Source organism: Kogia breviceps, chromosome 5, assembly GCF_026419965.1.
Source record: "Kogia breviceps isolate mKogBre1 chromosome 5, mKogBre1 haplotype 1, whole genome shotgun sequence".
Taxonomy (NCBI): domain Eukaryota; kingdom Metazoa; phylum Chordata; class Mammalia; order Artiodactyla; family Physeteridae; genus Kogia; species Kogia breviceps.
In genome coordinates, this window is record NC_081314.1 from 4,662,427 (window position 1) to 4,677,253 (window position 14,827).

Consider the following 14,827-nt stretch of genomic DNA (forward strand, 5'->3'; position numbering starts at 1 on the left):
AAAAAGTAGTTTCAGTACCCAATTTTTAAACTAAAAATTAGATTTAAAGTCTATATTACCTTTCACATTTTCTATTTTTCTCTAAAATTCAACCTTTGAAAATATAGTAACTGGATATTTCTTCAAACAGATGGCCTAGGTGATGTTCCATAAGCGTAAAGAGGTAGTTAAAAACTCATGGAAGGTGTTTCCAGCAAAACTTGTAGCTTTTGTCTTGGCTAAATATTCAAGGGTGAATATAGCCCTGCTGTTCAGTGTCTTTTACTTGAATAGAACTTTTGTAATTTATTTTTTATTGTGCCTTAAACACTATGTAAATAACCTTCAGTAATAAAGCACTACAATTATTTTAAAAAAAACAATTAGAAATTCTTTGCAACAGTAAATTAGAGGAGAAATATCACAACTATTTCAATAGAATTTGATAAAATTCACTTCATTAATTACAAAATTTCTCAGCAAACTTAGAAGGAAATTTTTATAAGCTGATAAAAGGCATCTAACAGGGCTTCCCTGGTGGCGCAGTGGTTGAGAGTCCGCCTGCCGATGCAGGGGACACGGGTTCGTGCCCCGGTCCGGGAAGATCCCACGTGCCGCGGAGCGGCTGGGCCCGTGAGCCATGGCCGCTGCGCCTGCGCGTCCGGAGCCTCTGCTCCGCAGCAACGGGAGAGGCCACAGCGGTGAGAGGCCCGCATACAGCCAAAAAAAAAAAAAAAAAAAAAGTGCTACAGGTTTCTGAGGAAGGTCATTCTCGGAACTGAATGCAGGATGGACTGGAAAAAAGAGAGAATGGAGATAGTACAGCACAGGAGTAATGATCACTGGTTTTGAAGTCCGATCCTCTTCTCTCTTTCTAGCCATGTACCTGTGACTTTCCTTGCAGTTTTAATAAGGATTAGAGCAAATAAAATGTAATATGTAAAAAGTTTAGCCTGGTGCCTCAGTACGTGGTAGTGATAGTTGTTATTGCTTGTCTAAAGTAGTATGGGGGGAAATTCCCTGGCAGTCCAGTGGTTAGGACTTGGCACTCTCACTGCCAGGGCCCTGGGTTCAATCCCTGGTCGGGCAACTAAGATTCCACAAGCCTCGAGGCAAGGCCAAAGGAAAAAAAAAAAGTTTTAAGAATTTTGAACGTGGTATGATAAATGTAAAGAAAAAGGAAGAGACGTGGCTAAGAGATTTTTTTCCAGAGGAAATATGGTGATTGCTGATGGGTGGTCTAGAGAATGAAAGTTATGGGACAAATGTTTGTGTTCTCCCCCAAATTCATATATTGAAGCCCTAATTTCCAATGTGAAGGTATCTGTAGGTGTGACATTTGGAAGATAATTAGGTTTAAATTAGGTCTTGAGGGTGAGAGCCACACATGCTCACAAAGAAGAAATCATGTGAACACACAGCAAGATGGCAGCCGTCTTCTAGCCAGCAAGAGGGCCCTCACCAAGAACCAAGCTGGCCAGCACCTTGATATTGCACTCGCCAGCCCCCAGACCTGTGCAAAATAAATGTCTCTTGTTCAAGCCACACAGTCTATGGTATTTTATTATAGCAGCCTGAGTTAAGACAGTGAAGAAGCAATAATCATGTCTCTAGCTCAGGTGTTCTTCTGATTTAATTGGTCTAGGATGAGGCCTGGGCACCGATGTATTTAAATTTCCTCAGACTATGAAGCCAAGTCTAGTGTACTAGACTTGAGGTCTCTTAGGGTACAGACTCAGGTCTTATTTGTCTTCAAATCTCCAAAGAACCCAGCAAATTACTAAGAACATGGAAGTTACTTGAACTTTTATTGCAGTGAATGGTAATGGAAAATTTGGCAAGTGGTAAAAGAAGATAATTCGTCAACGTGTTAAGTTTCGACTTTTGACTAGATAGTCAAGTAAACTTATGCTGGAGATAACTAGTAATGTGGTACCAGGAAGAGACAGAATGTACACATATGTATTGGGGAATAATTTAAGTGCACGTGGTAGCTAAAATGATGAAAGAACATCCATATGTAAACACGTAATAGTTTTGAGGCCTCAGTTAAAAGCATTTGATAACAAAGTAAATTAATACAATCATCTAGAATTGAACTTAAAAACAGTATCTAGAGAACATAGCCTGTGTGGAAAAATATTATTTAAACCAAATGTATCCATCTCAAGATCGAAAGCAAGAAAGAAAGAGAGAATGCTGTACAAAATTTGAGCAGCAAGTTACCTCGTGGGGGCTGCTTCATAATATTAATAAAGTGCATATTGTAGGAAGGCTCCCCAGCATTGACTCCCCCTCTTCTGGTAATAGCACTTCAGTTTCTCTTTGGAGGACTGGCCGGAACCCATTGCACACAGTCTTGTTGGGACTGTCAATTAAGATGCCCAAAACTTTCCCAGCCAGAGCTGTGACTATGTCCCAAGCCACAAACTACTGAAGCCAATACATTCTGGTAGAACCCTGAGCATTCTAGACCCCAAACTACTCTGGTTCCTGTCGTCTCCTGGGCCTCATTGTTTTCCTTTTCACTCGAATCTGTGAGCTATAACATATTCTGTTACTACTCTTTGCCTCGTAAGTTAGAGAGAGACCATTTCTGTTGCTTGCAAACCAAGAACCCTAACCTAGAGCCGTGTTAAGCTCTTTCTCTCCTTAAGCCTGGTTCAGGGGTTTAAACTCTTGCCACTCCCATCTCCAGCTCTTAAACACAGAATTGCTGGCAGACAATCCTTAGCAGTTCAGACGGGAGACTGACCGTGTCTAGGAGGCCGTTACAGAGATGGGCTGGCCCTGGCCCAGCAAGCTGTTCAGGACCGCAAGCTCAGAATCAAGGCCAGACCTCAGTACCAGGAAGGGGCTGGAGCAAGAGGCCTAGGATTAAAGGCGTACAATAAAAACTATGTTCACGCAAAGACCTGCACACGGACGTTTATAGCAGTTGCATTCGCATTGTCAAAACCTGGAAGCAACCAAGGTGTCCCTTCAGTAGGTGAATGGTTGAATGGTTCAATAAACTGTGGTCCATCCAGACAATGGAGCGCTGTTCAGCGCTAAAAAGAAATGAGCTATCAAGTCACGAAAATACACGGCGAAACATGAAATGCATTATTACTAAGTGTGAGAAGCCAGTCTGCCAAGGCCGCGTACTATATGATTCCAACTACGTGACATTCTGGAAAGGCAAAACTACGGAGACAGTAAGATCCGTGGTTGCCAGGGAGAGAGTAGGGAGATGGATGGGTGGAGAACAGAGGGTTTGCCCATCAGTGAAATGACTCTGGACGCTACTGTAATGGTGGATACATGTCACTGCACATGAGACCAAACCCATAGAACGTTCAACACCGAGAGTGAAACCTAATGTAAACTATGGACTTTGGATGATTATGATGCGTCAAGATAGGCTCACCAGTTGTAACCAATGTCCCACTCTGGTGGGGGACGTTGATAATGCGGGAGGCTGTGCATGAGTGGAAGGGGGTATATGGGTAATCTCCGTACCTTCACCTCAATTTTGCTGAGAACCTAAACACTCATCTGAAAAAAAACCCACCACCTTTCCTTCCTCTGCAGCAGTCTTGCTAGGGTCAGCCACTACCTCTTTCTCCTCCAGGGAACAGGGCCATGTCCAGAAACAAAGTCTCTTCATTTAGATCGGAGGGAGTTCAGAGTCTCACAGCTTCTGTGTGGGGTTGGCTTCATGGCCGTGCGACCTGTGTGGCTGCACAGGGCCCAGGACTTATAAACGCCCTGCGCTTGGTTTAATGCTTTGCTGTCACTGCCGTGAAATTCTTAGTTTTTGAACAGGAACTCCACATTTTCATTTTGCACTGGGCCCCCGCTACTTCTATGCCCAAGGCTGATCACTTCTCTGTTCCGGTCAATATTACCAAACTCTCTATCTGAATTCCCAAGTCCTTCATTGCCAGTGTTTAAATGCAAATGCCTGCTTGAGTTTTGTGGTCCAGATGTATTATTTCCATCAATAAGTATGCATGAATTGTCTCTATTATATGACTGGGGGCTTGGGAGAGGAGGCACAAGCCAAGGGCTTTAGACTCCTTAAGAGGGTACCATGGGCCCTTGCTGGGAAGAAGAGGGGGAGATGACACAAAAGCAAAGCAGGCTGGGCACAGTAAAAGGCTCTCTCTGGTGACATCACAATTCTAGGATTTGACCTGTTTAGCTTCAACTGAACATAGACAAATAAACAAAACTGTGCTCAGAAGTAATTTTGCCCAAGGAGGTGAATTCAAGAAGCTCTGCTTTGCCATGTCTTTTAAGACTTTAAAAACACAGCTGACTTTTCTTTTGTTTTTTGACTTTTCTTTTGAAAGCTTAATTCCCAAGAGATTTGTGGAGGTATTCCCAAGTCACCCAGTTCCTGACTTGCAGCTGTTCCTGAGTTACACAGCACCTATTTCCTCTTCCAAGGGTGCTCACCACCCCTCCCAGCTCAGAAAAGAACCAGAGATGGCGCCCTGGGTGTGATGGCTCTGACCCAATTCCAGGGTCTCTTCGCTTCACTTCTCCCTTGCTTTCTGTCTTTCTCTGTCCATCTCATGTATATCTTTCCCTCTGTAATGTCTTTTTCTCTTTCCCTCCTGCTTCCATTTTTTGCTTAGTGATCTTAGGAAAAATCTCAATTGTGGTTGAATTTGGGAATAGTGAAAATTTAAATTAAGGAAAAGAGAACATAAGTTTATATGTATGTAGCAAAGAACCAGTATCTAAAGCACACAAAAATGACCAAAAGCATCTATAGGAATCTCTTAAAAATTATTTTCTTCTACTTTTGCCTTCATTTAAATCTGCTTAAAAAAAAAAAAGTTAGCATTCAAACTTTCAAAAAGAATTCTCATTCTATTTTCTTTTATTGGCATTACATTAAAAAAATTAATTTGTAAACAGCTTTTTTTGTTTTAATGAATGTAAAATTTAATGAATGTAAAATTTCCATGGGCTCCCCTCAGCACCAATAACCACTTATATTATTATCCTCTATGGGAGAACATATGCAAATTCCATTTGCAAACATTTGACCTACCAACAAACTCTTGAGACACGATTCATTTGCAGCCAATAGGAGATTACTGACAGAACTCAAAGGAAAGGTAGGAGTTAAATCTGATGGCAAGGGGCTAAAGAGGGTTAACTCAAGGGGTTTGTCAATATAAAAAGAAAGAGAAGGGACTTCCCTGGTGGCCCAGTGGTTAAGACTCCATGCCTCTAATGCAGGAGGCATGGATTCAATCCCTGGTGGTCGGAGGAACTAAGATACCACATGCTGCGCGGCCAAAAAAAAAAAAAAAAAGGAGCAGCACCCCACGCTATTACGTTTTCAGTTGCCTATTTCTAGTACAGAACATATTTCCATAAATTCTATTTCCTTAATTCCCTAATTCTCTGATCTTTGAAACCCTCTAGTGAACAGAACAGGAATCGTGTTTGGGGTGAAATGGACAAAATGCTTTTGATTTTCAAATTCACTTAAAATATAAAGATATTATAAAATATTTTTTTAAAAACCTTCAGAAGTATGCTTTTCTGACTCCCGCTTTAAGATAGCAAAATCAGCACATGCATTTGCCTCTCTCCTTTCTCAGGATCTTAGAGAAATGACAGTAAAGTTGTACAAGCAATAAACCCATGGCAACACTGGAAAGAAGGCAGTTGTCTAGAAACTGTAAAAACTCTATAGACAGGGAAGTGTAATTCTCCCACATGGCCAGAAGATGAGAACGAGAAATACCGGTAAACCACAGTAGCATCTCCCATCTCTTTATATGGATATACAGTGAATGCCTGTTCTATGTACTTTTTGCCTAGGTGCTCTATAGACTGAATGTGTGCGTCCCTTCACAATTCCTACGTTGGACCTAGTCCCCAGCATGATGGTGTCTGGAGGTGAGGCCTCTGGGAAGTGGTTAGGTCATGAGGGCAGGGCCCTCATAATGGGACTAGTGCCTTTATAAAAGCGGCCCCAAGAGCTCCCTCACACCTTCCACCATGTGCGGAGACAGTAAGAAGACAGAACCGGGAGGCAGATTTGTCAGAAATAAACGTCTCTTATTTATAAGCAACCCAGTCTATGGTATTTTGTTACAGCAGCCCTGACGGATTAAGACACCTGGCTACGTCTTTTGGTACCAGGTCTTGAATCTTCAAGTGTCTTTCACTTCATTTCAAAGTCAATCTTAACATTTCTAAATACATTGTATTTCCTTTGTAACTTGCACTTTACACAGTAAACACTTGATGAATTGATCTGTGCAGCTCTTTAAAAAGCACAAAGGTTATTCCTCCTCAATCTGGCTTGATTTTATGGTCTTGGGGGCAAAGATGACCCAGAGAAGTAGGCACCTGGTGTGGCTTATTCCACTCCTCCTCCTTCCTTCCAGGAATAAAGAAAACGCTTAACTTTGGCAAGATTGCAACAGCAAGGCTATCACTGTAATTTCTGTCATTTTACTACTTATAAGTTCATATCACTTTGCCTTGCTCTGGGCATTAATATATTTACATAGGTGGATGAATCCAAGAACTGCTTTGAAACCTCACTTGAATAAAAATTTTTAATATTCCTAGCTGTCCTTTCTAATATCTCACTAACTCAAAGAAATATACTGCAAAAACGACCACCAGTTAAGTGAGCATCCACAGAACAAATGTGATTTCTCAAAACACCCAGCTTAATCCCAGAATACAGATAAACATCTATACTTGTTATTTTAAAGCATGTGTGTATGTGTGTTTAACTGACATTTTATAACCTAACTGTACATCAGTATGAGCTGGTTAAATTCTCTTACCTCCACACAATGTCATTATAAAGATATATGTATAAATTTTAAAAGGGCTATGTACTGATATGGAATGATTTCCAAAATATGTTAAGGGAAAAAAAGAATACAGAACAGTGTATATGCTTTTTTTTTTTAAATGGAAGTGTATGTATACTTGAATATAAATATGCAATGTATCTTTAGAAAGATACATAAGGAAGTGGAAATTGCTGCATCTAGAACAGAGGTACTTTTCACTGTGTGCCTTTTGTACTGCTTGAATTAAAAAAAAAAAATCCTGTTCACGTACTTCCTATTTAAAATTTTAAAAAAGGATTTTATGTGTTACTATATAGGATACTCTTACAAATCAGTTAAGATGAAAGCCAAATAGAGAAATGGGCCAAGGAAAAGAAAAAAACAATTCACTAAAAAAATATAAACAACCATCAAATGTGGAAAAGTACATAAGCCATTACTAATAAAAAGAAATAACAAAACCAAAAAGTATTATCTCCCTTCCCTCGATTTGGTAAAAATTCAAAAGCCTTATAGATTTGATAAGAATATGGGAAAATTTCACTGGCAGAAGTATAAACCTTTAAAGAAGGAAGGACTTCCCTGGTGGTCCAATAGTTAAGAATCCGCCTTCCAACGCAGGGGACTGGGGTATGAATCCGCCTTCCAACTCAGGGGACTCGGGTTTGATCCCTGGTCAGGGAACTAAGATCCCACATGCTGTGGGGCAATTAAACCCGCATGCCACAACTAGAGAGCCCGCATGCTGCAACTACGGAGCCCACGTGCTGGAGCCCAAGCACCCCAACTAGAGGAAGCCCGTGCGCTGCAATGAAGAGTAGCTCCTGCTCGCCGCAATTACAGAAAGCCCATGTGCAGTGACGAAGACCTAACACAGCCAAAAATAAATAGATAAATAAATAAATAGATAGAAAAAAGTTAAACATTACAAATAAGGTTAAAGTTCCTTTTGACTACCCCCCATCCTAGTAGTCAATGTTATCAGTTTAGTGCATACCCTGTCCAAAGTTTTTTCCGTAAGTTTACATACTTAAATGTAGCCATAAAAAACACAGTATTATTTCAAAAATATTCTGTATTATTTGGCAACACGTTTTGACGTAAATTATATCTCTACTCCTTTTCTAAGAGAATTCCTTTTTTTCCAGCTACGAAAGTTGGGTTTTGCCCCTTTTTCTCTTCCCTCACTGGGAAGCTTGTGTAATGCATGCACGAGCCTTTGTGTCTACTGCAGTACCTCCCCTCAAGATTACAATGGTATTCAGAGATGCTTATGGTAAATGCCAAATACATTTCGGAGATGATTAAGGAAAGGAGATTTTTATGAGAATCCAGGATTTACAGATTTTCCTTTATAATGAATACACAGCAGTGTATTTAAAATTCCATTTTCAAGCACACGTTTATCACCTTACACTCTTCTATCACCTTACTCCTACTCCCTGAGGACAATGAATTTAAAATAAAAAATTTTTTAAAATATGTAGTCAAAGAAACGTCAGTGATTTTTATAACGATATGTGCTCAGAAATAAAACATTTCTTTGGAAAAAATTAAATGGATTAAATGATTACACAGATAAAGACAATTCTAAAAAACAAGTCCAAGCAATCTAATTTTGGTCAGAACAGTCACCTTGGAGCAATTAAAAAGCATCTGACTAAAACAAAAGGTTCAATGATACTACCTCAAAAATAAACATTTGGGCTTCCCTGGTGGCGCAGTGGTTGAGAATCCGCCTGCCGATGCAGGAGACACGGGTTCGTGCCCTGGTCCGGGAAGATCCCACATGCCGCGGAGCGACTGAGCCCGTGAGCCATGGCCGCTGGGCCTGTGCGTCCGGAGCCTGTGCTCCGCAACGGGAGAGGCCACAACAGTGAGAGGCCCGCGTACCGCAAAAAAAAAAAAAAAAAACAAAAAAAAACCACATTTTATTTCTCTTAATTTGTTTTGGCCACACAGCATATGGGATCTTAGTTCCCAGACCAGGGATCCAATCTATGCCCCTGCAGTGGAAGTGTGGAGTCCTAACCATTAGACTGCCAGGGAATTCCCTTAAGTTAACGTTTTAAAAATGATTAATATATTTGCTGTAAACTGTGTAAACTGGTAATTCATTTTAAAAATTAAAAAATTTAAAAAATTGTTAGGCTGCCAAGCCAAAAAAAATTATACTGTCTCAGGATGAATTATTTAACATTTTATTAGAAAAACAATTTTAAAATATATTATAAAAGCAATATATTACCTTAAAAAAGCTTAAGTTTCTATTATCAGAAATCAATTAATGTTGAAAGCAATTATATGTACATGAGTGTATGTCCACACTCACTTCACACACAAAACATTTAAAATACCACTCAATTTTTTTTTTTTTTTTTTTTCGGCATGCGGGCCTCTCACTGACTGTCGTGGCCTCTCCCGCTGCGGAGCACAGGCTCCAGACGCGCAAGCGCAGCGACCATGGCTCACGGGCCCAGCTGCTCCGCGGCATGTGGGATCTTCCCGGACCAGGGCACGAACCCGTGTCCCCTGCATCAGCAGGCGGACTCTCAACCACTGCGCCACCAGGGAAGCCCCACCACTCAAATTTTTATGCATTAGGTCTTTACCAAATCTTATTTGCAGCTTTGGGGCATCAGTAAACTCAGTTATCTGTTTGTGTATATCTCTCAGAGTATTCCTAGATTCTTTTCTTTTTCTTAGTTTAAATAATAGCTCTAGATAATGAAAACCTGTATCAATGCAAATGAAATAAAAATAACTTCAAATGTAAATCAGATGAAAAAATTAACAGTAATAGATTCTAAAACCAAATAGAAATTAGTTTTTTGTTTGTTTGTTTGTTTGTTTGCGGTATGCGGGCCTCTCACTGCTGTGGCCTCTCCCGTTGCGGAGCACAGGCTCTGGACGCGCAGGCCTAGCGGCCATGGCTCACGGGCTTAGTTGCTCCGCGGCATGTGGGATCTTCCCGGACCAGGGCACGAACCCGTGACCCCCGCATCGGCAGGCGGATTCTCAACCACTGCGCCACCAGGGAAGCCCTAGAAATTAGTTTTGATAGCTGAGTGTCTTGGATTATCAGGACATCTTTTATTCTTCATATGAGTGAACAATCAAAACAATCAAGATGACTATAGCAAAATGATCACAGTTCATGTTTAGAAAATATTTACCTCATCATTAAATGATCAGGTTTATTATTTGAAATATCAAAATAAAATGTTTTGCTATTTTCTATTTTTATTCTATATTTACTTTTTAGAACTAGTCAGAAAAACTTTACTTCAAATACTACAAATAATATAAACAATTTAATATATTTCTTATTATTTTTTTAAATTTTATTTATTTTTGGCTGCATTGGGTCTTCATTGCTGTGCGTGGGCTTTCTCTAGTTGCATCGAGCAGGGGCTACTCTTTGTTGCGGTGGCTTCTCTTGATGAGGAGCACGGGCTCTAGGCGCATGGGCTTCAGGAGTTGTGGCACTTGGGCTCTAGAGTGCAGGCTCAGTAGTTGTGGTGCACGGGCTTAGCTGCTCCGCAGCATGTGGTATCTTCTGGACCAGGGATCAAACCCGTGTCCCCTGCATTGGCAGACGGATTCTTAACCACTGCGTCACCAGGGAAGTCCCAACAATTTAATATATTCAGTACAACCTGATTTTAAGGCATTTCTTTAACGTTTGATAATATAGTGTTTAGGATCAAGATAGCCACATTATATATTCAAAGGAAATATTTCCCAAACCTGCCTTATAAATTAATAAAGGATCCGTTAATTTAGGAACTTATAACAAAGTCAACGATGATCAAATTCAAAACGTCTTTATTCATTTATATGGTAAATACTGTCCCCTACTAAAAAACAATGACATTGGTTTTTCAATCTGTCAAGCTTAGCTTAAAAAAAAAAATCACGTCTCTTTTCTATATCATGTGTTGACATGATATAGGATGCAAGAGGTAAAAATCAATTTATCAGACATTATTAAATAATTGCACACATATGCAGAATCTTGGATAAATGGTTAAAATTATAAGTGAACATTAAATGTGGGCACATGAATATTCATTCCATGTACACCAATGGGTTTAACAGAAAATACGTTTGCACTGATTTCTGGTAACCAACTTGCTTTCTTTGAATCTTTAAATACCCAGTTCCAAATCTTCCAGCTCCTGGAGAAGGGCTTTCTCTTTCTGAATTTTCTCCAACTAGAAAAGTTTAAAACAATAAAGTTATTAAATAGGAAATAAAATAATTATTGGATCTATAGCCATACAGCAAAAGAGAAAAAATTTAGAGAAAGAATATTTCTGAGACTTTACCAGATCTACTGGTAAACATAGATTTAAAAATACAGATTGGAAACAAGTTCTAATTTGTTATTTGGTATGAATTAAGGGGGCAAAAAACAGAGCTGTCTTACTGCATGCAACTTTAGGTCTAATAAATCTTCCATTCTACACTTGGGCTTCAAAGTGTTGAGGAAAGGAGGAGGGAAAGGGGCAAACGGGACAGTGCAACCTGAGACACAGGAAAGAAGAGAATCTTCTATGACTGTCTAACATAATATGAACTGCCTTTATTTTCAGCAGCAATGGCATTAGTATGCCTCAGAGGAAATAGGGACTCCCTCATTCACCACGATCCACATCATGTCTTCCCCTATCCTTGCCAACTGAAGACTAAAAATGTTAAAAAAAAAAAAAAAAAAGGCATATGGTTTTCAAAAGAAGTTTTAAAATCTATATGCTCTTTTACCTGATTAAATAATTGCTTAAAATAAGAAGGGGAAGGGTGGTAGTGACTGTGAGCCCAAATGAAAAATGCAGAAAAGACCTGATTTTTTTCTAGCTGTTTTCCAGTTGCTGCTTGTTCTTTCAGTTGTTCGATTGCTTTCAGTTTCTGCAAACATCAATATATTATGAGTCAAAAGGAAGAATAAGTAATTTTAGAATGCAAATTTTCTCATTAACAATTCAATCGTATAAATGTGAAACGTGAATAAGGAAAATCAATTATCTTACATCTGTATCAGGAGCAGACTGCTAAAATGCTAAGGTAAACTACTTTTTAAAATTAAATGTAAAATTGGGTATGTTAAGAACATGGAATTTAGCAAAGTATTTTCAAGACTTTAATTAATATCATCATATATGTACATCTATGTGTATACATGTACATGTATATGTATTTAAATATATCACCATTTTCACCATTTATTTCAGAACCTCATTGTACCCGGACGATGTCTTTGGCTTTAAGAGAAACTCCATAATGTAGCCCGGGAAGGGCTCTAGAAACCTGGACTTCACCTCCAGGGCCACCATCACAAACTGGTTGCAATTTGACAAGTTAATAAACTTCCTTTCGTTTCTCTTTCTCCATCTTTAAACATGGGATAAATATCTGCTCTTACCTGTCTCACAAGTGTCTAATGAAAAAGTGAGTATAAAAGTGTTCAAATGTACATTACTTCTTATTACTCCAAAAATCAATATTAAAGACTAATATCCTTTAGACAACTGTGAACAGAACTAAACTAGGTGCCATTGCTAAGTTACAGTATTTCGTGGTGAAAAAGCAACAATGAGGACTGCTACAAACCTCTCGGATGCCTGTCTTTAGGCATCTAAGCATTACTTTCTTTGTATAATTCTCATGTATTCTTTCAATAAACACACGTGCTTTTCACTTAAGCCTCCCACCTTCTTTAGGTTCTTGATTTTTTTGTCTATCTCAGGGTCTCCAGAAGTTGACTGAGAGATAGTATTTCGTGGTGTGCTCTGTGGGGCAGGGGTAGGTGCCATATCTGGACTCTTATCACTTCTTGCTTCCTACAGGAAATATTTTCAGAAATTCAATTTTCTAAAATGAAATCATTAAAGTATTGCAACAAACATAGCCTTGGTACAAAAAATTCAGAAACCAATATATGATTTTATCTATTGCATATTTTATATAAAGAAAGGATGTGAACTGCTGGTCTCATAAAGTATGCTATATTGTCCCATAACAGATAATTACAATGAAGCGTTAAAAAAAGTTACATTATAATGAACTACCCAAAAGGTTTTCACTATTTAATTGTCATAGGGAACACTTTGCTAGATCTAGGATTTAAAGTTAGGGACTTCCCTGGCAGTCCCATGGTTAAGACTCTGCGCTTCCAACGCAGGCGGTACGGCTTTGATCGCTGGTCAGGGAACTAAGATCCCACATGCTGTAATGTGTGGACCGCCCACCCACCCCCCAAAATTAAGGTAACATAATAACAAAACAAAAAATCATAGTATATTAGTAATATACTATTGTATTAGTAAATGATAAAATATTGTTAGTAATATAATAACAAATGGAAATAAATGAAATGACCTTAGCAGAGTAAACTAGGAGGTTTCTGTATCAGCAAATAAGCATTCCAAATTTCTGGATATTTTGGGAAGTGCCACTATGTGGACAGTTGGAAATGTGCGAGGGCTCTTCTAATTAAGGTGTTTGAAGTTTCACTCTTGGGATATCCTCAGACACTATTACACGTATAACAAGTACATGTAATAGATGATGCTACAGGATAAGTTCCATAGAGATTTATTTATAATCAGATCAATTCAGCTCCGCAAGAAAGTGCCATGGAAAACTTCGTTCCCTGAAAGGGACGGTATATTGCTCCCAATGTGATCAGATCTCTGATGACCTTTCTAGCTTCATCCCTTCTCACCGAGTAACCACTGATTCTGAACCATTTTTATTTCCCCTAAGGTGCCATACATTCTTATTTCCTGGCCTTCAGGTGTACTGTTCCTTGTGCCTAGAACACCTTCAGGTCACCTGGCTAACCCTACTTATCCTTTAGGCCTCTGGAAAGTTCCCCCACCCCCCCCCCCAAGAGACCAGATGAGTTGCACAGCACATGGTACGTTTCCTTACTGTAACACTGTAACTGCACTGCGCTATCCCCCATGTGACTGTACCTCAGGCTTCTTTGTTCACTTGTGCCCTCAGCATAATGTGAGCTTGACTGTACATGCCAAGTAAATGAAAGAGCAAAAGACCGACTCTCCTTTGTAATTATGACAAGACATACGTTTTGACAAGAGGAGGGAAAAGTTATGAAAGTCTTTCTTTATTGGACCAAAGGTAGGGTTTCTACTTCTTCCGTAGAGAGTTCCCAGGGGAATACACAGACCCTGCAAGACTCTAAAACCTCTTAAGAGTTCTGGATGGAATACTCTGAACTACCAAAGCATCCCAGGGGACCACGGGACAGGCTATCACTCCTAGATCCCCAAATCTGAAGATGTCTGCCTGAGACTTTTCAGAGAGTGCAGAATTGGAGTATTCTTTTCTCTTTAGAGTCATGTTGGTTGTATTTTGTACATTACAACCAACAAACATTAATTCCCAACCTCCTGTGTGAGAACAACGTTTCTGAGCACTTTAACAGAGTATTCAGAAAGAAATTATTTAGTTTCCACTCTGAAGGACCCTGTAAGTTCTGATAATATACAGTTTGGTATTTTTCATAATATAAAATTAAAGGAGAAGAGTGGATAAAAGGAGAAGAGACACACTTTGCCTATCAAAATTCACTTCTGACATCAGATAAAAAATTTTTTAATTTAGTTGTGTGTAATCAGCTGAGAATATTAATTTCCTATGAAGATAAATGTCATAAATATGAAAAACTATTAAAGTTAAGTGAGGGACTTCCCTGGTGGCGCAGTGGTTAAGAATCTGCCTGCCAATGCAGGGGACACGGGTTCGATTCCTGGTCTGGGAAGATCCCACGTGCCGTGGAACAAGCCTGTGCGCCACAACTACTGAAGCCCGCGTGCCTAGAGCCCGTGCTGTGACAAGAGAAGCCACAGCAATGAGAAGCCTGTGCACCGCAACGAAGAGTAGCCCCTGTTTGCCACAACTAGAGAAAGCCCGTGCACAGCAACAAAGACCCAATGCAGCCAAAAAATAAAAATAAAAATAAATTTAAAATAAATAAATTAGTATAGTGAAATGAC

At 39.4% G+C, this 14,827-nt stretch overlaps 1 protein-coding gene across 1 annotated transcript in view; it reads right to left on the reverse strand.

Moving 5' to 3' along the window:
* Positions 1-10,614: 10,614 nt before the first annotated feature.
* Positions 10,615-14,827, reverse strand: part of EIF2A (eukaryotic translation initiation factor 2A) — a 39,309-nt gene continuing 35,096 nt past the window's right edge. The window contains exons 12-14 of the mRNA XM_059064200.2: positions 12,518-12,646; positions 11,649-11,714; positions 10,615-11,020 (exon numbers count right to left, since the gene is read on the reverse strand). Coding sequence (XP_058920183.1) covers positions 10,955-11,020; positions 11,649-11,714; positions 12,518-12,646 — 261 coding nt within the window. The 3' untranslated portion in view covers positions 10,615-10,954. The remainder of the gene's footprint in view (positions 11,021-11,648; positions 11,715-12,517; positions 12,647-14,827) is intronic.